This window comes from Leishmania braziliensis, chromosome 32 (assembly GCF_000002845.2).
Source record: "Leishmania braziliensis MHOM/BR/75/M2904 complete genome, chromosome 32".
Taxonomy (NCBI): domain Eukaryota; phylum Euglenozoa; class Kinetoplastea; order Trypanosomatida; family Trypanosomatidae; genus Leishmania; species Leishmania braziliensis.
Window position 1 is genome coordinate 373,476 of NC_009324.2, and position 25,040 is coordinate 398,515.

Below are 25,040 nucleotides of genomic sequence, written 5' to 3' on the forward strand. Positions count from 1 at the left end.
AGAAATACTTTTTGTTTTAAAAGATGTCGCGAGAGTATTTTGGGTAGTGGGAAGTGGGAGTGTGGTTTTTTTACCCTCTCTGGAACTACCATTTGAAAGAAGGGTGTTTCTTGTAAGGGGAATAAAGGTTTAGGGCGGTCCCTCTTTGAGATGGTTAATCATTTTTTTTCCGCGGTTGGGCGAAGGGAGAATGGGGAATGAATTATTTTGAAGTTTAAACGGTGAGGCGGGTCCGGGTGGGATTCACGACGGCTATCCACGTGACCTGCCCGCGCCGTCTATGGTGATAGTGGTGGGAGGGAATGCATATGTGTATCTACATGTCAATGAAAATATTCTGCTTTCTGTATCGCAGTCTGAAAGGAAGCTTGCTCCCTCTTCCTCTTCTTTTCCTTCACGCCATGCGTGTTTTTACTGGTGTTTTGCGCCTTTGCCATTCGTGTGTGAGCTGGCGGGCTAGATTGTGCGCGCGTGTGTGTACACTGCCGTTTCCTGCGAGTGGGAGGCAACAGCACGCAGGGACCACAACGAAGGTTGAGCAAAACGAGCATTGCGACGACTGCTGTGGCAGCGCATTAGTACCAAAGCACGCAATGGAGGGCTTGACGCGACTCGCGCCAACCGCGTCTCTCTTCGTTGCGCTTCTCTCTACTTACCGTGGCCGGTAGCTCGTGTGTAGGAAGCCCTTTCCTCCCTTTGCCTCATTCGTTGGCCGCACTGGTTATGGCAGTATGCTTTGTGAGATTAAATTCCGAGGAGGAGAGGGTACGGCGTACATTGACAACTGGGTGCACCTGCAGAGTCAAGGTACCGACTGCTTCTGTCGTGTCATCATCTTACAACAGGAAAATTGTGTTTTGCACGCTCTCGGAACTATGAAAGTCTCTCTAATCTCTTTCTTTCTAGCTCGTTTGTGTGTGTGTGTGTCTGTGCGTGTGTGTGCTTGTCTGGTTTTCGCAAATATGGTGTCTTCTTTCCCTTTACGCCTCCCCCCTTTACTACCCATTGACGGCCCTGATGGGGGGCGACTCCTCAGTGCGTGGTGCCTGGGTCCAGGGCCCCACGGCACAGGGAAGCCAAGCAGCTTCAGTCCCGGCCCTCGCTCTCTACTGGCGTGGGGAGCCTGCGCCTGGTGGCGGCCGGCACGATGGAGGGGGTCTCTGAGGCGGCCTGCGGGGCGAGGGTGGGTGGGTGCAGCTCGAGTCTGCGGCCGTGCTCGGATGACTGGGGTCAGCGCATGGCTGCGGCGCGTGTCTAGCGCTGCGGCGCACGGCGCGAGCTGCCTGTGGCGAGCTGGAGGAGGAGTGGCGTTTGGCTCATGTTGCGCGGCCGTGAATGGACACACTGGAGCGAAAAGGAACAGACATCTCTGCGACTGTCACTCATTTCTTTGACTGCCTCTCTCACGTCTACTGTTCTACTTGACCTCTTCTTCTTACTTTGTTATTTTTTTCTTTTTTTTTTTATTGCTCCCCGCACCACGACGACTGTGTGCGGTGCAGGAAACACATTAGCTGCCCGCTTTCTCTTTTGTGTCCTATTCTTCAACGCCCTTGTTCTTCAGTGCCACTGTCTTGCAGACTCATCGACGCGCAGAGAGAGGCTGACGGAAGAGGACAACACGATCCAGACCACGAGGCATCTAACGTCGTGCTGCGCTCGGTGTCGATGTGCTTAGTGAGTACCTCATTAAGTTGAATACGCACACAGCACAGTATATATCTATAGAGAGGTATATCTATAGAGGTATATATCTCGACATCTCGATCTCTCGCTACATCTTCCCCTCTGTCACGACCAATTTGCATACCCGCACCGAAATTGTGCGCCACAGCATCACAGGAGCTAATCAAACCGGAAGAAGCGAAACATAGTAATTGAAGTAATCCATAGTGAAACTAAGTCGACGAACTCCTATACATGCATGCCGTAAATCGATAACGACTTTGTGCGTCTGCTTGTGTTGTTCATTCACATCGCCTCTCTCTCTCTCTCTCATTCTCCCTCAGTATCAGCCTTTTTTTTTGGTCTGTGTGTCTTATTCCAATACACTTCACACCCACATCTCTGCCGCTTTCTCTCTGTGTCCTTCTTGGGCTCTTTGAGCCAGTGTTGTGTGTATTGCTGCTTTCGCTGTGTGTTTCCTTTTTTATTATTATTCTGTTGTTGTTGTGGTGGTGGTGGTGGTGGTTCTTCTTGCTCCCTCCCCCCTTTTGGTCGCCTGTTCTGTTTCTCAGCTGTGCTGTCCCTCATCTGTGTGCCGGCGACTGCGTGTGTTTGCTTGTTTGGTCGTTAGATTGGGGTCTGCCTCTGCTTCATTTACCGGCGTTCGTGCCATTTTGTTTTCTGCTTTTTTTTTTTGTTGTTGTTGTTGTTGTTTTGCTTCGTGATTCCACCAACTTGGCTTATAAGGGAACGCCAAAACGACCAGCACCCACCAAACCCACACGCAGAGACAGAGATAAACGAACCAAAAGGCGATGTCGGCCCTTCCGCACATTCAGAAAGAGTTTCGCAACCTCACCAAGGACCCACCTGCGGGTTTCCGGGTGGAACTAAAAGACAACAGCTTCTTCACGTGGATTGTATGGTTCACCGGCCCGGAGGGAACCCCTTACGCTGGTGGGCAGTACAAAGCATCGCTGACGTTCCCGAAGGAGTTTCCGATGGAGCCGCCTACTTTCCGAGTCCTCTCGTCCTTTTGGCACCCGAATGTGTACGCCGATGGGCGGGTGTGCATTTCCATACTGCACCCCCCAGGCGTGGATGAGATGAACTCGGAGGAAACCGCGATGATGCGCTGGACACCGGTGCAGACCATCCGCTCCGTCTTACTCTCCATCGTCTCCCTTTGGAGCGACCCCGATCCGTCCGACGCCGGCGCCCCGGCCAACGTGGATGCCCTTGTGCAGTACCGCAACAAGCGTGCCGAGTTTGATGCAAAGTGCAAGAGTCTAGCAGAGAAGTCTCTCACAGAGCTCCCGGAAGACTTTGAACCGCCATGCATGGAAGAGAAGGTGGAGGTAACTAAGGCATCGGGTGACAACTTTGACTATATGCTCTCCGAAGCGGATCTTGAGGATGAGGAAGACTTCGACGATTTTAGCGCCTCTGCTCCTGCCGCGTCCGCGAGCGCTGGCGCTGCCGCCTCGAGCGATCCAGCAAAGAAGTATGCGGTGGAATTGATGCAGCTCCGAGCGATGGGAGTGGGTGAGGGCAAATCTGACGCTGACATGCTGAATCTGCTAATCAAATACCGTGGAGAGCTGGCCAGTGTCATTGCAGACCTATCATGATTCTTCGTTGTTGTCACGAACAGACAGTAGCAAAACAACGTGAGGTACAAGGGCAAACTCCTCACGAGTGTGTGTGTGTGTGTGTTTGGTTTTGAGTTCCCTGTCTCTTTTTTTTCCTTTCGCTCTTCCTTGTCTTTTCTTCCCCTTTCCTCCTCGCTGCGTTTCGTTATTCAGGCCGAATGCGCTCCATGTGTTTGGGTGTAAAGGTGCGCGCAGTGCATGTGTGTATGTCGGTGTTTGCTTGTATAGTGAGGTGTGCGCATGTGATGATGTAAGCGTGTGCTTACTTGTTTCTCTTTGCTTTCTCGGCCCTTTGGTGCGGCGTGTAGCCACTCGATTAGTGAGTCGCGGTCCTTGCAGGGTTGACATCAAAGAACAGAAGAGCAAGGGAGGCAAGGAGAGCTTGGAACAACTACAACAAATCGCGATGACCCTCACGCCATGTGTTGCACGATAGCATCTGGCAATCGAACTGGTGGAGGCACTGGTGTTCCAGCTCTGCTGCGGTCGTGCACGTGTGATGCGTGAGACAGCGAGCGGGAAATAAGACGCAGCGTTGATGTCTTCGTAGCCATCCGCTTCTCTGTCGGCGTACGCACTTCTCTCAGTACAACAGTGCGAATCGGTGCCGATTGCGTTCGTGCAGCGCATAGGCCCTTTTCAGACAAGTCGTTTTGTCTTTTTCAGCTCACATGTCGGGTCCCAAGTTTTGCATGGCTCGAGCCATGCGCGTTGCCGATGGTACGCTCTGCGTACCGGTTTGTATCTCAGTGATTCACTTTGCCCTTCCACGCCTCCCCCCTTCTGCTATTATCACGTTATTTTCTCCTTTCGCATGATGCGTGCATTTCGTTTGACCGGCCCACCCAACTACCCACTCCACCTCTTCTTCATTAATTACCCGATGGAAGGCAGTTGTAAAGAGACAAGGACAACGAAGCAGACGCACAGACATTTCTTCTAAGCATCAGCAACTGCCTCCCAAGCGGTTCCCTCTCTAGCGTTTTGCTGCTTATTGGCAGCTCCTTCCTTCCCCCTCCCCCTCCACCCCGCGCACCTTTCAATTTTGCATATAGTTATCATTTTTACCCTCTTACTGATCGCTGTACGTGGATGCCCGCTAAGGCGTCCTCGGCGCCTCCCCGCGCTGCCCTTGCTGGAGTTTGCTCCACTTTTGTGGACAGCCGCTTCTGCAGCTTGCCTCTCTGGGATGATGCTCAGGTGGCCCAGGAAAAATGGGGAGACCCGCTGACAGTGTCCGTGCCGAGCGTCGGCGGTGATGGGGGCAGGGAAGCAAAGGAAGGTGGTGGTAGATCGAAGGCTTTCAACGGTAGCAAGCAGGGATCGACGTCCTTTGGGGCAGAGACTCACTTCAAGGATGAGGCGACGCACCACGCCGTCGAGGCGTTTATCGTATCGCTTTGTCCACCGCGACAGTCGGACCGGGATGCCGAGAGTGTGTGCGACGTGTCCTCTTCCGACGAGGTGACCTGGCTTCGACCAACAGAGGTGTTTCGTCCTTTCCGCCCTGTAGTACATCACAATGTTACCCCGTTCATGAATCCGTACGCAACAGCTGAGGCTCTGATACCGGTCGATGCCAAGACGGAGGAGGTGCAGTGCCAGTCACCGTCGTCTGCTGGTGCTGTGGCCCCAAACAACAACACCAGTCACCGAAGGGGCGGCGGTAACGCGCGGCAAAGCAGTGCGGCGGCCCCTGTGCAGCAGGCGTTTTATCAACTGTACCCCGAGGCCATAACCGTGCTGGACATGTTCCCGCAGGAGGAGAGGGAGCTTTGGACTCACTGCACGCCAGCAGAGTCGGTGCGGCGATATCGAGCCCTACCCCCTCTAATGCAGCCCTACGATGGTGTGCTGATTGCTGGCTGCGCCGAGACGCCAGCGCAGGCGTGCGAGTCCCGCTACAGCACCGCTCTGCGTCACAAGCTCCAGCAAGCCGAGCAGCTGGCCTCCTTAGCCAAAACGCCACCGTTTCTGATGAGTGCCTTCAACAGTGCCTTGATGGCGGTAGAGCAGGCGCAGCGATACATTCCGGCAGGCTGGTACCTGTGGGAGCTTGTATACCCGCACGCCCCTGGCACGTGCCACCCAGTGTACAATCCGTTTGGCAAGTACGCTGTGAAGTTATTTGTCGACGGTGCCTACCGCAAAGTGCTCGTAGATGACTGCCTGCCAGTGGACGTGCTTGGTCGTCCGCTCCTCAGCATAACAAGTCGAAAGGAGCTGTGGCCGTGCCTGATTGCGAAGGCTGTGGTAAAGGCGCTCGGCCCCGTCAGCGGAGTGCAGGCCTTGACATCTGCCCCAGAGCTGATTGTGGCAGCGCTATTAGGCAACTGGGTGCCACAGTACCTTTCTCCCAGGCACGACATCGTCTATACCACCGCACTGCTTCTCCTGTATCAGCGTCAGCTGACGCAGCTCGAGAGCCTGACGGAGCCGTTTGTGAAGGATGCAGTCGCAAGCACAGAGGGGCGTGGCAGGGCCGACAGTGCCGGCGATGTAACGGCAAAGGGTGGAAAAGACAACGCGCGCGGCCGTCGAGGATCGCCGAATCCAACACTGCAGAGGCGCATCTCGTCAAGTGGGGCTCGTACCAGTTCGGTGAAGCGGCAGCAGAGCAGCCGTGCCTGTGGGGTCTCTGGCGATGCCGGCGAGGAGGCAGGCGAACTGAAGCCGCTGACGGCTACGGAGTATTGCGAGCCGATCATTGATGAGCCCCTGCCTGAGCAGCCTTTTTACGTCTGCGGCTTGCACGCTCCGTCGGCTGAGACGCTGAAGTCGAAAACTGCAAGTACGGCCAGCGGTGGGTACGGCTTCGGGACGCAACTATATACGATCCACGCGATGAAGTCCTTTCGCAACACGGTGGCTCTGCTGCTGCACACCACTCCCCGCGCGTGCATCTCCGAGGGCATTTTTGAGAAGGAGAAGGACGCCGACGACGTGAGCGCGCTCCATGACTGGGGCCGTCGCGCTGTGCGAGTAGGCGGTACACACGCAGCCAGCACAGGGAAGCCGTCGCACGGTCCGGAGGGCGTAGCAACACCCTACATCGTCGGTGCGCAAGGTGATGTGACTCCTTCCATAACGGACATGATGATCATGGACAGCGACAGAGCGGCCTCCGTGACATCCTGCTGGTTGACGCTGGAGGAGTTCATGTTGCACATGGAGACGGTTATTATCTGGCGACAACTGACCGGGCGGTACGCCAACGCAGTCTCAGTCAGCGGAGAGCGACTCCTGCAGCACCAAGGAAATGGTTCTGCGACTGGCGGCGCTGGATCCAGTGACTCCCCGCTATCGACAGCGTTACGCAAGAAATCACCAACGCCGCGCCGCGGGGAGGTGTCGCCGACGGCGACCGCGACATCCAGCATCGCCACGCAATCCTCAACTCCACCGCCGCCGTCGATGATGTGGTGGAAGCTGACGGCCGAAAAGGCCGTAGAGGCGGTTGTCGTTGTCTCGTGCTCGGCGGTCATGGAGGCCGCCGCGCGTGGCACCGTGGCCGCAAAGATACCACCGACGACGTTGTCATCATCTCATTTGTGGCTGTCGACGGGGCCATCTGACCCGGTTGCTGGCTTGAGGGGGTCGGCAGGGGCATCGGAGGGGCATCTGGAGCGGCGAGTGCACTTTCACCACTTCCAGTGGGATCGTGCGGAGCCGCTGAACCACATCGGATCTCTCACCTACACGAATGGCGTGCTGCGCTCGACAGTCTTGCACTTCCGCCCCGGCGTGCACCTGCTCCGCGTCGATCTACACCAAGTGCAGGCCCCTGATACAATTTCCTTTCTCTCCGACGCTTCGATGGAAGTGCAGCTGGATCTCTCCCACGACGCTAACCGCGACGGGTTTGTTTGTTTGACCGACGCCGGTGTCTACTCGGCAGTGCAGTCTTGCGACATAGAGAACGTGTGGCTGAAGCGCGTCTTTTCCCTCAACGTCCCGACGTGTGTGACACTGCAACTGTCCACGCTGGACTCGACGGAGGATGTGATGGGGCACCGGCAGATTTACACCACCGCCAACCAGGCATCTGCGGCAATAGCAGCAGGGAAGGGCGGTGGTAATCACGGCAAGACAGCGGCCAGTGTGCGGGGTGCACCGCAGGGCGGGAACGCTGGTGCTGGTGTGGGAAGGTCTGGCAGCACGCCTCCGGTGCCAAGTTTCACTGCGGCGGACGGGAAGAAGCGTAGTGAGGGACTGCTAACGGCAGATGCGGAGAATCGCGCCGCGTTCATTGTCGCCACCAGGGATGCCTCAATGTCCATTTTGCGGTACACTTCACTGCTACTACTCAACCTCGACCGCCCAGAGGACTACTGTGTTGGGACTGCTGGACGACTCGTGAAACTGAAGCTGGAGCCGAACGAGAAGGGGTACCTGATTATAGCATACACGAAGGTGCCGGGGTCTCTGATGCAAAGTGTCCAACCGCAGGACAAGGTGGCGGGCGAGGTCGGCGGTATGGGATCGCTACTGCCAATGCTCACGCCGACCGCCTCGCCCACTGAGGAGGAGCTGCGGACGCCGGAGTCGCCATTGCCGAGAAACTCACTTCCAACCCCTGCATCCACGACGCCACCGCTGCTTTTTCCCGCAGCGCAGTGGAAGCTGACACTTCGCTCCAGCGCAGAACTCCAAAGTTTCGACGCCGTTGCCCACGATTTGAATAACGTGACAGTGGAGGCTGACCTACCGCGTGGCGGCTCGCCGATTCTGTGCCGCCGCATCCTCACCATCACGGAAGCTACCCACGTCTCTATTGTCGCGCAGCTGCGCTCTCCTTTCCCGATGCCATACACGGTGCGCATCGTGCGGCTTCTGACCCCAGCGGCAGGGGTACCGACGTCGACCACGCCGAAGGCGATCCGAGCGTCATGCAGCAACAATGCGCCTGTTGGGATGTCGGAGCCAGTCGCGGCAGATCTCAGCCGCGTTGCTGGGACTGCGCCCTCGCAGGCCAGCGCCTTTGTTGTGTACGAGTCGCCCCTAACCCTACACCGCCTCTTTGTAGCTGACGTCCTTCTGAGCACGGCGGTCGACACGAGCGTGGGGAAGGGCGGCAAAGGCCCGGTGGTATCGGGCGCGGTAGGGGGAGCGGCGGCCGTCTACGCCATCGAGGCCGCAGTCTCCGAGGAGGACGCTGCCGCATGGAACGAGAGTTGTCGCCAGAGCCAAGAAGATGCATTCCTTCTCTATCGCAAGGCTGCTGAGGAGCAGGCGGCCATTTCAAACGAGCGCGACCTGGCCGAGTACCACAGCAACCCCGACGCCTTTGTGCAGCGTAAGAGGGAGGCCGCAGCTCAGCGCCGACAGTGTGCCACAGAGGCTGCCGAGAAGGCTGTGTCGCGCTCCGCGACGACAGGGCGGAGGCGTAGCGGCTCGATGCGGCGACAGAGCCACCACATGCCTGGTGTGCTCGAAAGCTTTGCGAAGAACGCGCATCGCGGTCGCTCTTCGTCGATGCGGCCAGATACAGCGCACGAGGCGTCCGTTCAACACTACCTCGACACTGTGGACCCCAACTGGGCCGTGCACATCAATATTCACCTGAGCTTTTCTAGCTCCCGCGCAGAGCCGAAGGTGGACACGCCGGCACCAGACGCGCTCGCAGAGCTTCGCAGGCACATGAAGGAGACGGTGTCGTGGTTGCAGGAGTGGAGTGAGCCAGGCGCCTCTAGTGTAGAGGCGGCGGCTGCGGCGTCTGTAATGAGCCCCATCGCGACCGCCACCCCCTCGGGTAGCAGATCGGGGGCCTCGCGGAGTCAGCGCGATGTGGCGGCGGCCACTGTCACCACCGTGGAGGACGCCTTGCGTGCCGAGGCAGCCCGGCAGAGTCGCTTGGAGTACCTGGGCAACCCGCAGCACCTCTTTGCTGTCTTTCTCGATCCGGGAGACAACGCGGACGCGGCGGGAACGCCCGCCGGCGTCTCTGCCGCCTCCTTCGCGCACAAATCAAAGCATGACACGTGTGTCAACAGTAACGGAACCGGGGCTGCCCACTCAGCGGTAAGCAGTGGCACGCAGGGGGCACGTTGCTATCGAAAGGAATGGATGGAGGCGAACGCAGGGGCGTCTAGCAGTGTATCGGACTACCCCTCATCGGCGCACTCACCACCGGTGCTGATGTACGATGGACCGGCCACACAGTTTCGCTACGCGGCGCCACTGCAGCCAGCGCAGTACCGCATCGAGCTCCTGCCTCTGCGTAGCTGGGAGGAGTCCCCCAGAGCTGTCAGTCAAGGGCAGGATGGCGTCGCTGGCGCTGGGGCCGCTGCGGCTGCGACGAGTAACCGCGGAAGACGACCGAAGGCTTCCAGCTCAGTGCCTCCGGCCCCGGCTCCACCAGCTCGAGCGCACGGCAGTGGATCAGGGGTGACGAGCAGCAGCTCTCCACGATCCTTTCCAGATGTTACGTCAGGCGGCTTCTCTACCTCAATCGCATCTGCCTTGTCTTGCCCGCTGACAGCCGCTGAGTGCGAGGCGATGCTTCTGCCCTTGCGGCGACCCCTGACGGAGGCGTCTGGGAGTTGGGACCTTGCCCTAGCACCGGCACGCGTCGCGAAGAGTGAGAATCAAGCGCGGCTAAAGGGCAGCTTCCACGCGTACTTTGAGGCCATGGCGGAGCAGAAGGCGGCGAACGGTGACGCCAGTGGCGTAGCTCTGCCCCTTGTTTACCACTCCCTCCTGGGTGGCAAGGAGGAAGATCTCGGGGCGTCGTTCAAGCTCAGGAGGTCGATTGCTTTCACGTAGGGCTCTTGTTTTGCTGGCGGGGTTCTTCTCGAGCACCCTCCCTCCGCTCCGTTGCACTTTGTCGGTAGACGTGGTGAGAGGTGGGTGGGTAGTGGTGAATTCAGAGTGTTGTCCTTACCACTTTCGCTTTTCCCCTCTTTCCTGGCTCGTGGCTGTGCCTCCATGTGGGCCGCTCCGTGATGGCAGGGTTCTTTTATGGGCCTCCCCCTCTCTTCTTCCTCGATGTACAGGAGTATTTTTTTTCCTTCGTTCATCTTGTCGTTACCTTCTGCAGTCGGAGGCGCCTGGGACACGCTCGGACTGGCATCCTCGTTTTTGTTAGTCCTCTTCGTGCGCGCATGCGCAATTTGAGGCGTCCTCCCCCCTCCTCCGTCTGTCTCGTAGCGCTTCCCGCTTGGCTAATCAATGTACCGTGGCTTTCCCGTGGCCTCCTCCCCTGTTCTCCCTTTGCTGCGCTGAAGTGTACGCGGAGGCGTTAGAGTAGCAGTGTACGCATGCGCGTATATGGCGGGATGAACGCGGGGAGGAGGGCGGGAGAGACCCTTTCGCTCTCGAACTGTGTCACAGGGAAGACTTTTACGCGATGAAAAAAAAAAAAACAAGAATTTTGTCTGAGGAAGGAAATGAATAACGAGGGGATGGGTCAGGGTTCGCGGTGATTCAGGCAGAGGGAATGTGCTATGACTACCGCTGGCGGTATATGACTTTGGCGGAAGCTAACGTTTGTGTGCATTACCATCCAAATGACACGCCTTTTGCCTCCCCCTTTTCAGCTGACGGAACAATGACAGATCGGCACTGAGGAGAAAGAGGAGATGGGCACACACGCGCGCAAATTTCTGGTGCTGTGCCCGCGGACTCTATGTAGAAGCAAAGACACCGACTTCCCCTTGATTTGGTGAAGGGCATGCTTTCCTACGCCAGCACCACCGTCACTCACATTCCCTGCAAGTGTCACCTCTCTTCACTCCTATTCTTTCTTACTCATATACGCACTCGATCCTCTCACTCCTCGATCGTTTTGGTGTTCCGACGCATTGTGAACCTCCGCCGTCTACCCATCATCTCCTCTTGACACACACACACACACACATACCCACATCATACCTGCACGTACGCGCGGGCTCGGGTACGTGGGTTTGCAGGCTTTGCACCTCGCAAACGGGTAAGTCTATATTTCGCCATTCAGTTCTCTCCTTTTCTTCTCTAGTCGCTTATTGTGTTGAAACAAACAAACCAATAAAAAGGAAAATAGACACGTGTGCGCGCGCGCCCACTCCACTCGCCTTCCCCTTTTCCCCACCTCTCTCTTCCTGGCACATATCCCCATCTTCCTCTCTTTTCGAGTGCATCTCGTTCTCTTCCTTTTTTTTCTGTCTACCTGCGCCGCCCCTCGCATCTCCCGCGCCTATTGCCCTTCCTTTTTCCACCCTTCCTCTTTCGGTGTCTCTCTCGGTGTGTGTGTGTGTGTGTGTACACGCCTCTGCTGGCGCTCTTCCTTCCTCAACCAACCCCCGTTGTTCTCCTTCCGTGCTTTTTTCTCTTGTGCTTTTCGCTTACCACTTCTCTTCGTTCGCTCCTCTTCCCAAAGTTCTCTTTCGCGTATGCGTTAGTGCATCCCTCCTGGTCGCTCCCTCTGTACGTATCGTGGTTTCTTTTCTTGCCAGCGTGGAAGTCCATCTCGAGTTGTTTGTGCTGCTTGCATCGAAGACGCTGAGCGTAGATATACAAACGAAAAAAAGGCAGAAGGGAGCCGATAGAGATCATTTACGTTTGCCTTTGCACCTCTGTCTTACGGTCTTGTGCTTTCCTGTATCTCTGTGTGACTTCGTATTGTTTCTTTGTGGTTGTCGTTCTCTGTTTCCTTCGTTCGTTTCTCTCCCTCTTCTCCCTCTCTTTTTTTCCCTGTTCTGCCGTCGCGTCATCTCGGATCAGTTTGTTCCTTTTTTTTTTTTAATTCCCGTCCGTTTAGTTGTCTATTTCTTTCTTTATTCCTTCCCGGTAACGCTGTCGTGGTTGCGCGTACGTGTCTCTGTGCGTGCGCTTGTTGTTTAGCGTGTGCGTGTGCGTATGTATTTTTCGTCTTCCTCCACAAGACTTGTCTGTTTCACATATTGCTCCCCTCTGTGTCACCCTCTTGTTGCACTCCTGTCCCTCCCCCCTTTCTCTTCCCTCTATATCGTGGATATCATCATCCTTTCTTTTGCCTTGCGTATGCGACCTCTCTCTAGCCCTCTCAACGTTTCGTAATTACCCCTCTTCTTGACTATTGGACTTCGCCCTAGGGCGCATCTTTGTCCCTATTTCCCTCTGTCACGCGACGTGCAGCTTTCCTACTCCTGATTGAGCCACTTCTAACAACTTGTCTGTGTGGATTCAAGGCGATCTGTCAAAGAGCGGGAACACACTTGCTTAGCATTGACAGGGTTAGGAAAGCAGAGAACCGGTTGCAAGGAGAAAGCGGTAGACGTAGCTCGAACGGAAAGGGATATACCGACTCTAGAAAAAGAAACGAAGAAGAACAGTGGCGCGCCTTTTCCCACTTCGGGGTATCAGAGTGGTGGTGGTGGTGGTGGTACCTTCTCTGCAAGCACAGGCGAAAGAAGACAGGGGCATAGGAATACCCATCACGTGTCTTCGTGCAGACTGATCGAAAGGTAGGGACACCTACAGCGGTTGGCGCTCATCTTATTGTGGCTGACGTCTACCCTTTTCGCTCTCCACCAGTGCCCACGGTTCTGCAGTTTGTGTCCGTATCTCTGTGTGACACACACACACACACACACATTAGTGCTTCCAGGCAGTAACGCACATTGCTGCTCTCCTTCTCTTTTTTTGGATGTCTGTTTCCGTAGTCTTAAGCGTTTTTCTCTCATAACGTTTAGCATTTTTTTTTTTTGCACTCCTCGTCATTCGTTTCTCGTTTTTCTTTCTGTGTGCGTCCCGGTGTCTTTCTTGCGCCTTTGCCGCTTTCCCTCTTCTTTGTGTTCTTTGCGTTTGGTATCTGTAGTGTCTCTCACTGCACCTTATTTCAGCATCCTCCCCCCCCTCTCTCTCCCCTACCCATCCACTTCTGTTTTCCTTTTCCTTTGTCTTCACGTCCTTTGTGGTTGTTGCGTAGCGCTTCACGCTCCTTTTTTTCTTCACTTTCCCCTCTCGTTACCCTCTGGACGCCCCCCCCCTTCGTCTTGTCTTGAAAGGAGGAATACGCCACACAACACATACTCGCAAGAACAGGACACATTGCAAGCGAGAGGTGCGCTCCGAAACGGGGTGCGAACACACGCAAACGAGGAGCGGAAGAAACAGCCGAGAGGGCATAAACGGTAATTCAGCCAAGTAGAAAAGGAAAAGGAATTAAAGACAGACGCCCGCTATCGTTCTCTCTCTGAGAGAGAAGAGTCCCCGGTCGCAAAGCGTGTTTACAGATTCGTTTTTTTCTTTTATCTCTCTCTCTGTGATTTCCAGCAGAACAAACGAAAATACAGCAGAGCGAGGAGTGGGTGCTGCACGGAGAGAAGAAGAAAAAAAAGGGGGCCTCCGTTCTCTGCCTTTCTCTGTGACGGAATCCCCGGTCACACGTCGTGCGGTGTAACGACCCTCTTCACTCTTGTTTGTAATTCTAGGAAAAAAAAGGAGGTGCCCATCTCACGTCCTGTACAAGGAGCTCGACGGACGCTTCACGGAAAGGGCTCAACGCTTCTTGCGGCTTTACATTTCCTTTATGCTGATTGTTTTTGTTTTGCTTACGGCGCCTCCTGTTCTGTTTGCCTCCTTTTCTAGTGTCTCTTTACCTGGCCTCTTATCAGCTGATCTCGCATTGTAGTTGAACGATTCTTTTTTTTTCTTCTTCGATTTTGTTTTCTTTTTGCTCCTTCCTTTCGTGGGTACGGTTTGCTGCTGAGAAAAGGGAAACAGAAAGGGAGCACACCCCAAAAGTACGCGCACGCGTGCACACACACACACACACACACCCACACACGTACACTTTCCCGTCCACGTTTTGTTTTCTGCTCTTTTGTTTTCGTTGTTTGTTCGTTTCTTTCAAATTCCCTCGAACCCTCCTTCTCCCTTTCTCGTCTGTTTTTTTTTTTTTTTATTATTATTATTATTTACCAGGCTGCGCTTGCGTGTTGCAATCTGTAATTCTTTTTTTTTTTTGTTGTTTTGTTTTCCTCTCTGTTGCGTGTCGGTGCTAGTGTTGTGCTCTACCCTTTGTCTCTCTTCCGCTCTTTGTTGTTGAGCTGTGCGGGGGTCTTCGAACTTTACTCATTTTCTTTCGTTTTGTCTCTGTTTTGCGGTGTGTCTGTGTGCCGTCACTGCTGTTTGTGTTGCCTCTCTCATTGCTGCTCCTGTCACTGTCGCTGTTGTATGTTTGTGAGCTACTTTTGCTTGTGTGTCTCTGCACCATTCATATTTTTCTCAGACGCTCACTACGTTGGGAGCTGCATTACTTTTCTCAGTAGAGCTGCCCATTCTCTGTGTTTTGTTTTGAGCGTCTATTCCTCTTGTTCCGTCTCTCTGCTGTGTCTTCTGCCTTTTCGTTGGGACTCGTACCTTCGGGGTACTCTCGATTGCCTTCGCTCCGTCTCACAGCGGTGTCGTACTACAAATTTTGTGTGTGTGTGTGTTTTTTTTGCCGTTGTTGGCTCTTGGCGTTTAGCCCTTTCTCACAGCAGAGGCTCTCGTGATCATAGTAGTGCGTCTAAATTGCTCAGTTGGGTTGTTTTCCACGTAGTGGAGCGAAAGCAGCAAAGAGGAAAAGGACTGTACAGTGTGAGAAGAAGAACTGCTCTGACACATACAACGCTACGTCCCTCTTCCTGTTCCTTCTCTATCGTGCCTCTCCGCTAGCATACACACGAGCTTTAACGTGGGTGGGCCTTCCACGGCTGTTTAAACCCTCTTTCTTTTTCTCAGAGCGAATTTTCCACCATACTGGTTGTTGTGGCTGTTCCTCGCGTAGACATCACTGCCGTCTCGTAAATCTGGCGTCTTTCCTGTGGTTTGTATTAGTGCTGCTAAAGGTCCATACTTGTCTGCTGATTTTGTGTGTCTCTGCATTTTCCCCTATCAAAAACAAGTCTGCCATACGCGCACAAGTCTCTCTCTTTGTTCCCCCTCCCTCCCCCACTCCTCTCGCTAGCACGATTAACCGCGCCGACTTCGTCGTCACCATCGGCCTGACGCACCAGTCATCACCCCTCACGTGTATTGCCGAAAGGGAGGAAAGGAGTGTGAGGCTGCCCAACGACCGAAATAACATCCGCCTCCAAGTGCGGGCTCATTCTCTTCATGAGCGCCATGAACGACCTTTTCGATGACGAGCTCCGCACCAACGTGCTCACCGACCCTTCATTGTTTCTCGACATTGAGGATGACGACGAGAATGTGACGGTGTCGGACGCGCTGCCAACGCCAACAGTCTTCCTCAAACTTCCGCAGGAGCATCAGCAGAGCGAGGCGTCATTGACCACAAGTGGGCAAGGAAACGGCGTGCCAAAGCTGGACGTCACGGCGCTTAACAGCTTTCCGCCTCAGTCCAGCCAGCACCCCATCTCTGGGCTCATAGCACCGGCTGCGTCGAAGTCGCCGATATCCTTCTCGAATGACCTTAATCTGGACCACCCCCCCGCCGATGCCCTCATGAAGGGGACGGCGCACTCCTCGAGTCAGGCATCGTCACCGAAGAATACGTCGCAGAGCCTCTCGTCCGTTAATGTGTACGCCAACATCGCCAATTCACCGCTCTGCGCGCGCTCGCTGCCGTTCCGTGACTTTTTGAACCAAAAGTCGGTACCGCCGCACATTGAGAATGAGGAGTCCACTGGCATCTTTGTGGGCCAGATTCCCAGCAGCTACGCAGAGGAAGACATCGAGGCCCTCTTGAAAGCGATTGGACATGAGCGGGGAAAGATGGTGCAGGTGCGCGACGTGAAGTGCCATAACCGTGACCGTACTTGTGCGTTCATCATGATCAACGCGGGCGCCCTCACGGCCATCTTGGACTTTACAAAGCGTGTGCTTTGCGATCTCAACTGTGTGTGGATTGTGGAGCACAGCCAGGCCGCCCAGCTGCCTTTGTTCATTCAACAGATGCCCCGCGAGCAGCTGCGTGGGGTGCCGAAGGCTGCTCTGGTCCTCGAGAAGCTGACTCCGCAGTCCAAGTCACGGCACTCAAGCAGCAAGTCCAACGTGACTACGAGCCCGAACACCGGATACGTCCCGATGCAAAACGGTTTGATGAGCCCAATGCAGCAGAGCATGGTGAACATGGTACCCCCAACCGTGTTCGTCCAGCAGCAGGGCACCGGCGCATCGGCTGCCCCTGCTGCTGGTTACCTTGACGTGTCGGCGCTTCAGGCCACGTCTCCTTTTGTCGGCACCAACTTCGTCCAAGCAGCCCACGGGAACGGTCTTCCGCAGTTCTTCGACACCAGCAGGTTTCAGCCTGGTGCGCCCACGGGCACCGTCTTCTCAACCAGTGGTGTCGCCCCCTGCCCCAGCTCTGTATATGCGATGCCGGTAAGCAACAACGGTATCGCCAACATAGAGGTAGCGAATCAGATGTTGCTTGCCGCACCACGTTCCTTTGCCGAGTTCAATAGCCATCAGCTCAACAGGTTCCCGCCATCTCCGCTACAAAAGGAGTCAAGTGCGCCCCCGCCAAAGCCGACCATGGTGACTCTACAGCCGACCCTTCAGTCTGAGCACTGCAGCTGTGGGCAGATGCTGCTCCTTTCTCAGTATCTGGAAATGGGTACTTGTGCCAAGTGCCAGTGCGTCATCTCGCCGAATGATGTCGCCTACTGGTGCGTGTCAGGCCACATTGCGGTGTGTGCGAACTGCGCCATCAAGTCGAACAAGGCTCCAAGCGGACAAGACACGACTGGGCGGGGAATGTCCACGGATTCGAAGTCGAAGCATATCGATGCGGGTGTCACGAGGCGTGCCATTAGTTGAGCTGGATGTCGACGCGCTCTCGAAACATGGCGCATCTCTACCTGTGCTGCGTGAGATGTCGTAAGCAGAAGTTGCGAAGGATTCCTTTGACTGCGGCTCGTGTATGTGTGTGTGTGTGTGTGTGTGTGTGTGTGAGCGTGTGTACAAAGACTGACCTACCCGGGTACCGATGTTATTGTCTTCCCCAACTTCACCCCTCCCTTCCGTCCGTCCGAGCACTCACCCGTATTCCACAATTTAGTAAAAGGTCATCGCCCTTTTCGTGTCGTGTATCGCTGCTTTCCACCCCCTTCTCCCTACCTCACGCCCATGGGACGGGCCTCTTTTGTCTCATTTTCTTTCTACCGCACTTCCTTCCACAAAGTCCTTTGTTGCGCTGCTGTGTCTCTCACACACTCTCACCCTCCCTTCCTCCCTCCCTCCCTCCCTCTTTGGCGAACCCGCTCCTACTGCCTCGGTATCTCTCCGTTTTTCTGCGTATTCCCCACCCTCTCCACCCCCCACCAGTTCTATGTTTTGCCTTTCCTGCCTCCCTCTATCCAGTAAATACGTCTTTGCGTCGATGTTCTCCCCCCTTGTTCTCGTTCATTGACACTCGCCGAGTCGCTCTGGTGATTCGCCGAGGCACTTCAGGGCTTTTACAGCATAAAATCCTCCCATCACCTGCTTGCCTGTTTCCCTACACTCGACGTCCATTTCCTCCGCCCTCTTCAACCTTCTATGAACCAACTCTCCCGCTTCGCAGCGCCCCTTTGCGTGCTGAGCAGGTTGTGGTGCGCAGAGAGAGATCAGATCAGGAGCGGCCGCATGCCCTTTATGCTTCGAACACACTCGCCGGTGCAGGGACAAGGGACTGCGGCCCCCTCCCTGCTTGCCGCTAAGGCGCCGAGCACGACGCAATGGAGCCGTGGGACCTGGCGTGCTGAAAGGACAACGGGGCCAGCTGAGACACAGAGAAGCCCGTGTGGCTGCTGCTACGGACTCGCTCTCTCTCTCCTCGCGGCGCTCGACACGGGACCCGACCGCGGTGCTGGGACGGCTGCCGGGCTGTTGCTGTAGGCGTATACTTGCTGGCGTGTGGGTGGTAGAGAGACGCTCTATAGGGGGGAATTTGACTGAGCTCCTTCTTACTGTGCTTTTTTTCTTTGTATTTGTGAGTGCGTCGGAGCTGACTGTGTTGCGGACGTTTGTGTTGTGTGTCTAGTGCCTTTGGGAGCGTTTGTGGGCAGCGCTGTGCTCTTCGATTTTCGTATTTGTGGTTGCGCTTGGGTGGTGGTATTGACGGTGCGGCTTTTGGAGCCCGCTTTGTTCTGTTCGGGGCACGCCCGTCTTTTGTGTGTGTGGGTGTGGTGTTGGTGGTGGTCGCCTCAATCACATCTGCACTGATTTTGAAGGGATGATTTGGCTTTTTTTCTGGCGAGGTGGGGAGATGGCAGATGGTTACGTGTTTGCTTTCTGGGATCGGAGAGGTGTGGGCTGAGGGGTCTTGTAGCGCTTCTGCAGCCCGTTGTGCGTCCGTATCTCACGCTTTCCTTGGCTGTCTGGGGGGCGTGTTTACATGTTTTTTGAAGCGACTTGCACAGCTCGGCAGGGCTTTCTTTCAATTTTTTTTTTTTCCATTGAACTTCGTTTATGCGTGTGGGTGTGCTTTGCGAGACACGCCTGAGATGCCTCACTGGGAGCTCTTCTGTTCCTTTGCCGCGCACTGTGCGCGGTGTGTCTATGTGCGTGTTTTTGCTGGCCTGTTGGGAGGGGATACCATTTTGCTGCCGTTACCGTGAGGATTTGGTTTACAGAAAGGGCGGTGAAGGTGGCAACGAATAGTGCGCAACTCTGGAAAGATAGGCATGTATTGTCGCACCTCGGTGGCGGTGGCAGGGTCCTTCCGAAAAAAAAAAAAATAAAAGCGCTCACGCTGAGGACACGTACGCAATCTGATGTCCTCGCAGCCCGTCACTACGTTACGACTGTGTTTCGCGTAGGCCCGTACTTTTTATATCCGACATTCTGGATGCTTCTGCTGCGGTGTTACCCAAGGTACAGCTTACTTCCCTTGTCAATGTGTTCTTCCTCGCTGCTTTTCTTTGCCTGAACTGTCGCTCATAATCCGGGGAGTTGAAGAGAGCACGTCCGACCCGTGGTTGCCATGTTGGTTCAGACGTGCGCATTGCGAAACTTCGACTTTTCTTTTCTCTTCTGTGTTTTGCCTCGAGAGTTAATTGTTGGCTCATGCTGTTAAGAACGTTCATTCTGCTGGATTCCCCCCTTTTTTCTCGCCTTCTTCTTCTCCATGTGCCACTCACCAGGATTGCGCATGGTGAGTGGAAGGCGAGGGTCGCTTGAAAAGCTTCGTGCCTGGCTGCTGTGTTGTCGAGTTCTTTTTACTCATTTTCTCTTGCCCCCTCCCCTCCTGCTCACTTATGACCGCCATTTGACACACACACACACGCAAACACACGGACGTGGTATATCGCAAAGGAGGGCCCCCCATCATTCGCTCCTTTTTTCCTTTTTTTTGTCCTTTCTCTGTTTCTCTGCATTTGTCTTTCTGTCCTTTCGCTTCACTGATGCCCCCCTTTTCTTAAATGTTTGTGAGTAGTGGGGTGCCTCCGGTTCCCTTAACGGACGTCATGCGTGCTGGCTCTTTCCTGCATCTCCCCATCCGTGTACTGTCCGCTCGCTCTTGAGGTGCCCAAGGGCTTTTTTTGTTAAGCATTGTGGTTGTGTTCGTCTTGCTTGTCGTCTCTCTCTCTCTCCTTATTTCTCGCCCATATCATTTTGATCTCGTTACTGTACAACTTTTTTGTTGTTTGTTTTTTGCTTTTCAAGGACGGCACTACCCCCCTCCCCCTCTTCTCTGTTTGATCGTTGTCTTCTGTACGGTTTCTTATGTCTATTGTGTCGAGTCTCATCGCCTCGTTCTCCTCTGGTTCTCTAAACTTCCTTCTCTCCTTTCCATACTTGTTTTTTTTTTTTCGTTTACGGGAGTGTGTATGTCTTTCCCGTCCCCTCCCCCCCCCCCTGCTCACTTTTGACGCTCTTCACGTGCCTCTTTGATTCTCTGCACGGGCGTCTGCAGTGAACTTTTTACCCCTGTCTCTAGAGTGGCCGCCACACAGACAGTGATGTTGGAGCGAGAAGGCAGCACATCGAGAGAGAACTAACTCTAGTGTAAGAAATGTAAACCGCTGAGCCACACGCAAGTACAGGGAGAAGCCAGTCAGCATCGGGTAACCAAGCACCTGCATCTACGATCACCCGGCACTTACCCAAGTGCTTCACTCCCCAGGCGTACGCAAACACTTTTTCTCTTCCCTCCTTTCTTTGTGCCCCTCTCGCCTTTTTTCTCATCCACTGCCTGAGCTGCCGTTGTTCACATGCGTGTTGTGTACCTCGTCTCTGGCCGTTTCCGCTGTCCCTCTTCCTCTGCTGTTTTACTTTCCGATTCCTCTCGAACCCTTTTTTTTTTGGATGTTGTTGGAAAATGGGACGACAGGGATACACCGGAATGCCCGCCCACATCGATTTCTTTTCCCTTTCCCTGTCTTTACCCCCCCCCCCTTCCTGCAACTCCTTCGTTGACAACGCCCCTTCGTCTGATCTTCTCCCTCCTTTACGTATTTGCTGCCGTAGCGCTGAGTGAATGTGCGTTCAGGCTTTCTTCCTCCTATCATCTTTTCATGTCATCAGGACTCAAGCGTGGATGCAGCCAAACGATTTTGCACGCGCATCTACACATTCGTCTGTCTTTTGTTGTTTTTTTCTCTCTTTAGATCTCGCGTGCCTGCGCGCGCCTTGCAGCTTTGATGAGGTGCTCCATGCGCGCCTGTGCGTGTCACAAATGTCTACGTGCTGGGGAGTGTACTGCTGAGCGGTACATGGGGTGCTGTTGGTAGAGGGCTGTGGAACACCAGCCCTTGTTTGTCGTTCTTGCGTTCCGTACTGGCTTTCAATAGACATAGAGTTTTATTTATGCACATACATGCGTTTGCCTGCGCATGTGTGTTTCAGTGCTGGAATATTTAGCTCTTGATCGACTTTTGGATTTCAAATTTATAATCTGGCACATGTCGCTCTCTCTTTCCCTTTCCCCTGACTTTGCCTATCGCCTTTTTCCCTTTCATTCCTATTTCCAAGCACTTTTGCAGCTTTGTTTTAGGCACAGTGTGGAAATTTCTGTGTACTTATCCGGAGCTTGGCATCTCTTCTGTTTCTCTTGCTTGTGTCGTTTTTTTTTTCTTTCATCTACCTCCTCTCTCTCCCTTGTCGTTCGCAAGTTTGATGTGTGTGTGTGTGTGTCCTGTTTCTCTTGCTTGTGTCTTGCTATATCGAGTCCTTTCAGTCTCTACGACTCGCTCGTTCTCTCCCTTTCCCAGTTTCTCTTGCTTCACTGGCGCCCTGTTGTTTTTTTTTCTTCCGTTGTTTGTTGGCCACCTGTGCTGCGTGGGACTGTAATTGAGGGTGGGGGTGGAGCACAGACACCAACGCAAAACAAAGCCAAAGGAAAGCGACACCTTGATCGCTCGATTTCTAATGCTTCTTTACGTGTGTCGTATCTGATTTTTTATTATGTTTAGTTATTTTGGAAGCATCCAGAAGTTTGTTTCTTTCCAGGTCACATATCGGGGCCTTCGTTGTAGAAGTGTGTAGTGGTGGGGGGGGGGGGAGATGAGAGACGAGAGACGACAGCACTCTTCTTGTCACGCCCCTTATTATCTCTTTTGTGGTCACCCTCCTTCCACAAATGACTGTGGCTGTGTAGATGTGGCTGAGTGAGTCAGAAAGAAAGAGAGAGAGGAGACTGTGAGCAGGTACCTACGAAATCACCTCTCACGCCTTTCTTCTTCTCTTTGTTGTTCTCGTGTCAACCCTTTGGGATGAGGGTGTTCCTCATTTCGCTTTCGTTTGTCTCCCCCAGCCTCCCTTTTTTCGCCTCTCTTTCTCTGCCTGTATGCCTCCCCCCTCTCCCTTTCTCTTTTTAGTGTTTTCCATCTGTTTTCATTTTTGCGCTCTTCTTGTGTCTTCTGCTGCGTGCGTGCGCGCTGTGCGCCGCCGCGGTGGCGTTGTTGTTGTTGTTGCCGTTTTTCTCTCCCCCTCCTTCTCCATTCACGCATCCTTTCTTGCCTTACGCCTCCCCTCCTCTCTCTCTCTCTGTGTGTGGGTCTTGTCTTTTGAACAAGAGGGACAGCTCTGACAGGAGTATGGACTACACCAATGCCGGAAAAAGGTGATCCGGAAGCTCTCGCGGATGAGCAACGAGGTCATTCATCGAGCGACACGCACACCACAGCTCTTGGAATGACACACCCACGCACACGCGACCAGAAAGCGACATCACACATACAAAATAGCCACAGACGAAAAGAAAGCAAACCGCTGCGGCTGACAGGAAAATTCACGCTCTCCTTTTGAGCCATGTACGTTGCCAGGTATGCCATCTGTTCTGGTGACACCGCCCCCCTCTCCACCCCCTCCCCTCACCAGCGGTGGTGAGCTCTTTGTTGCAGGCTCGAGTGTTTGTTGCTTCTTTTCTTTTTACTACTTCCCTTATTACCTCTCAGTTCGTTGTTGCCGCCTTTTCCTTCGTCCCCCTTCTCTCTGTTGTGTAAGTGAACGCGTATGTGGCATATGCCAACACCGCCCCTCAACTCGTGCGACACTCTTATTTTTCGGTTACACTCTTGCCTACCCGTACACCAGGCCGTCGTCTGGTCTGGTCTCGTTTTTACTTGAATGCTGCCACTGTTTTTCAGTTCTTTTTTTTCCCTTTTATTTGTACTTCCTGTTTGTGTCTGCTCAATCTTTCTCCCTTGCCCCTCGGTGTGCTCTCTCCCCCTACAGCGTGTACGTAGTGAGCTTTTAATTCTATACCACTTGTTCCTCTGGTGGTCTCGGTAGGGCTTCTGTCAACCTTCTCTCTCTTTCTCTGCTTACATGTATCAATGGACCTCTTCTTCTGCACCTGTCTGCGCGTACACACGCACATACACACACACACATCCGTTTTAAAATTTATTGTGCTCCCCAATGGGGCTTCTTGTTGCCCTTTTCAGATGTAAGCGCCTCTCCGTTGCAAGTCAGCATTGTGGGTTTAGTTTGTTGTTGTGTGTGTGTGTGTAATTGTTTGCGTGTAACCGACAATGCTATCCTCTCTTTGCCACCTTTTTGCTCGTTTTGCGGTGTATTCCTCGTCGTGGTAAGGCTGTCGGGCAAAAGTGCGGCGAAGTGCACTGCACAAACAGCAGCTGATAGGGCCTCACTCTCGCTTTTTCTCGGCGTTGCGACGATGAGGGACGAGGAAAAACGACAGTACACAAGGAGGATCAACAAAACAGAAGACGGCGGCAGAGACGTCGTTTTCGCTTGTCTCGGCTTTCTCTGTTTTCTAGCTTCGCTGGGGGGAGAAGGTCAAATATTTCGGTGAATGCACGCGACATCTAGGTGGACGTTACTGAGCCTGAGGTCCCCCGGATGGAGCTCAGTGCATGGTGCGAACTGCCGAAGACGTGGTGCGCGAAATGAAGGGAAGCTTTCCCCTCCAAAGTAGCACATGTAGTGCTAGCGCAACGGTTGGGTTGTTGCTCTGTGTTTCTTTGTGTGGTGTTGTTTTCGTTATTGGTCAATTTTCTTGTGTGTTGTGTTTCTTTCAACCCTTTTCTTCCTTTTGTTCAGGGGAGTTGCCCCTTCTTTCTTCCCCTTCCCGAGGGAGGGTGCCTGATTGTTCGTGTGTTGGCGTGTTGGAACAAATTAAGTTCGTCGCCGACGCGAGAGTGTGCTCTTTTTTGTTTGTTTTTCTTAATTTTTTTTTTGCTCAGATCTTCCTTTTTTTTCGGTTATTGTTGGCGCTCTACTCTACAGACCAACAGAAAAACTCATGTAGGCCCTCGTTTCTCTCGTGTCGTCTTCGCTCCTTGATCGATGCTGCTGCTGCTTCCTCTCGGCTGTGTTTTTTTTTCCTTTTGGGGGAGGGGAGGGGGGCTTTTTAGGGGTGCGCGTTCTCTCTGTCGCTCGGCAAGTCTGCACGTATATTTCAGCGCTGTTGGGTGACACCTCGTGTGTACCTCCGCTCTTGTACCTTTCTTTTCCTCTTCTGTGCACGTGTACTACTGGGCTTTTTTTGCACTTTGCGATTTCGGTCGTTGTTGTGGCTGTCACTAGTAGGGATGGTAATTGTTCTTCTCTACTGCGCGAGCGGATTCACTTTCATGCAAGAGACAACGAAGGAGGCCGAGCAGGGGTTGTGAGGGTGTGGAGGGGTGATGTGCATGGGTAGCTTTGTGGCGGTTGCCAAAGTGCGAAATCAGATCCTCTGTACTCGCTTGATCTCTCTTTTTCGGTTTTGCTTCATTACGAGTGTACCCTGAACGCGCTGATATCTCTGTGCTACGATTCTCTTACGTGTGTGCAATGTCTATGGCTCCTCTTGACTTTTTGCTTGCCTTGAAACCTCCTCCTCGTTTTCTCTCTTGAACCTTAGAACGGCAAAACAAGAATATATATATATATATATATATATATATATATTCAAAACTTATTTTCCTTTCCACTTGAACTCCTACGAAGAGCAGACATCCACTGTCCTTGCCTCTCTCGGCTTCCCCCCCTCTTCCTTTCCTTTCTCTTTCAACGCTGCCTGACCCACTTTTTCTCCGACTTCTTTTCTTGTGTATTTGTGTCGCTCTTCCTTTAACTGTGCGCGACGGAGAGGCGGAGAACAAATCAAATGACAACGGCACAGAAATAATCACCAGCAAAGACGTGTTTCATGCAGAGTAGGAGTCCGTTACGGCTGCCTCTGAGAGCACATCGGAGTAGATTGCGTACACGCTCCTGAACCACAACATCATTCACACATATACGCGTACACACCATACAATTCACCACGTTTGTTAAGACTTGTCGTTTCTTCGTTTCTTTTTGTTCTCTGTTCGCCTGGATTACTCTTTTTCTTTGTCTTCTCTCGCTCGAACCTCTATCTGCACTGCCAAACTCCTC

At 53.8% G+C, this 25,040-nt stretch overlaps 3 protein-coding genes across 3 annotated transcripts; all 3 read left to right on the forward strand.

The window, feature by feature from the left end:
* Nucleotides 1–2,480: 2,480 nt before the first annotated feature.
* LBRM_32_1050 (putative ubiquitin-conjugating enzyme protein) lies at nucleotides 2,481–3,296 on the forward strand (the record flags this gene model as incomplete). Its single annotated transcript, XM_001567412.1, has 1 exon — nucleotides 2,481–3,296. One exon carries the CDS (start codon nucleotides 2,481–2,483, stop codon nucleotides 3,294–3,296), a length of 816 nt encoding a protein of 271 aa, XP_001567462.1.
* Nucleotides 3,297–4,409: 1,113 nt separating this feature from the next.
* LBRM_32_1060 (conserved hypothetical protein) lies at nucleotides 4,410–10,082 on the forward strand (the record flags this gene model as incomplete). The annotated part of the gene is made up of 1 exon (XM_001567413.2): nucleotides 4,410–10,082. One exon carries the CDS (start codon nucleotides 4,410–4,412, stop codon nucleotides 10,080–10,082), a length of 5,673 nt encoding a protein of 1,890 aa, XP_001567463.2.
* Nucleotides 10,083–15,377: 5,295 nt separating this feature from the next.
* Nucleotides 15,378–17,045, forward strand: LBRM_32_1070 (conserved hypothetical protein; the record flags this gene model as incomplete). Its single annotated transcript, XM_001567414.2, has 1 exon — nucleotides 15,378–17,045. One exon carries the CDS (start codon nucleotides 15,378–15,380, stop codon nucleotides 17,043–17,045), a length of 1,668 nt encoding a protein of 555 aa, XP_001567464.2.
* Between the last annotated feature and the right edge of the window lie 7,995 nt (nucleotides 17,046–25,040).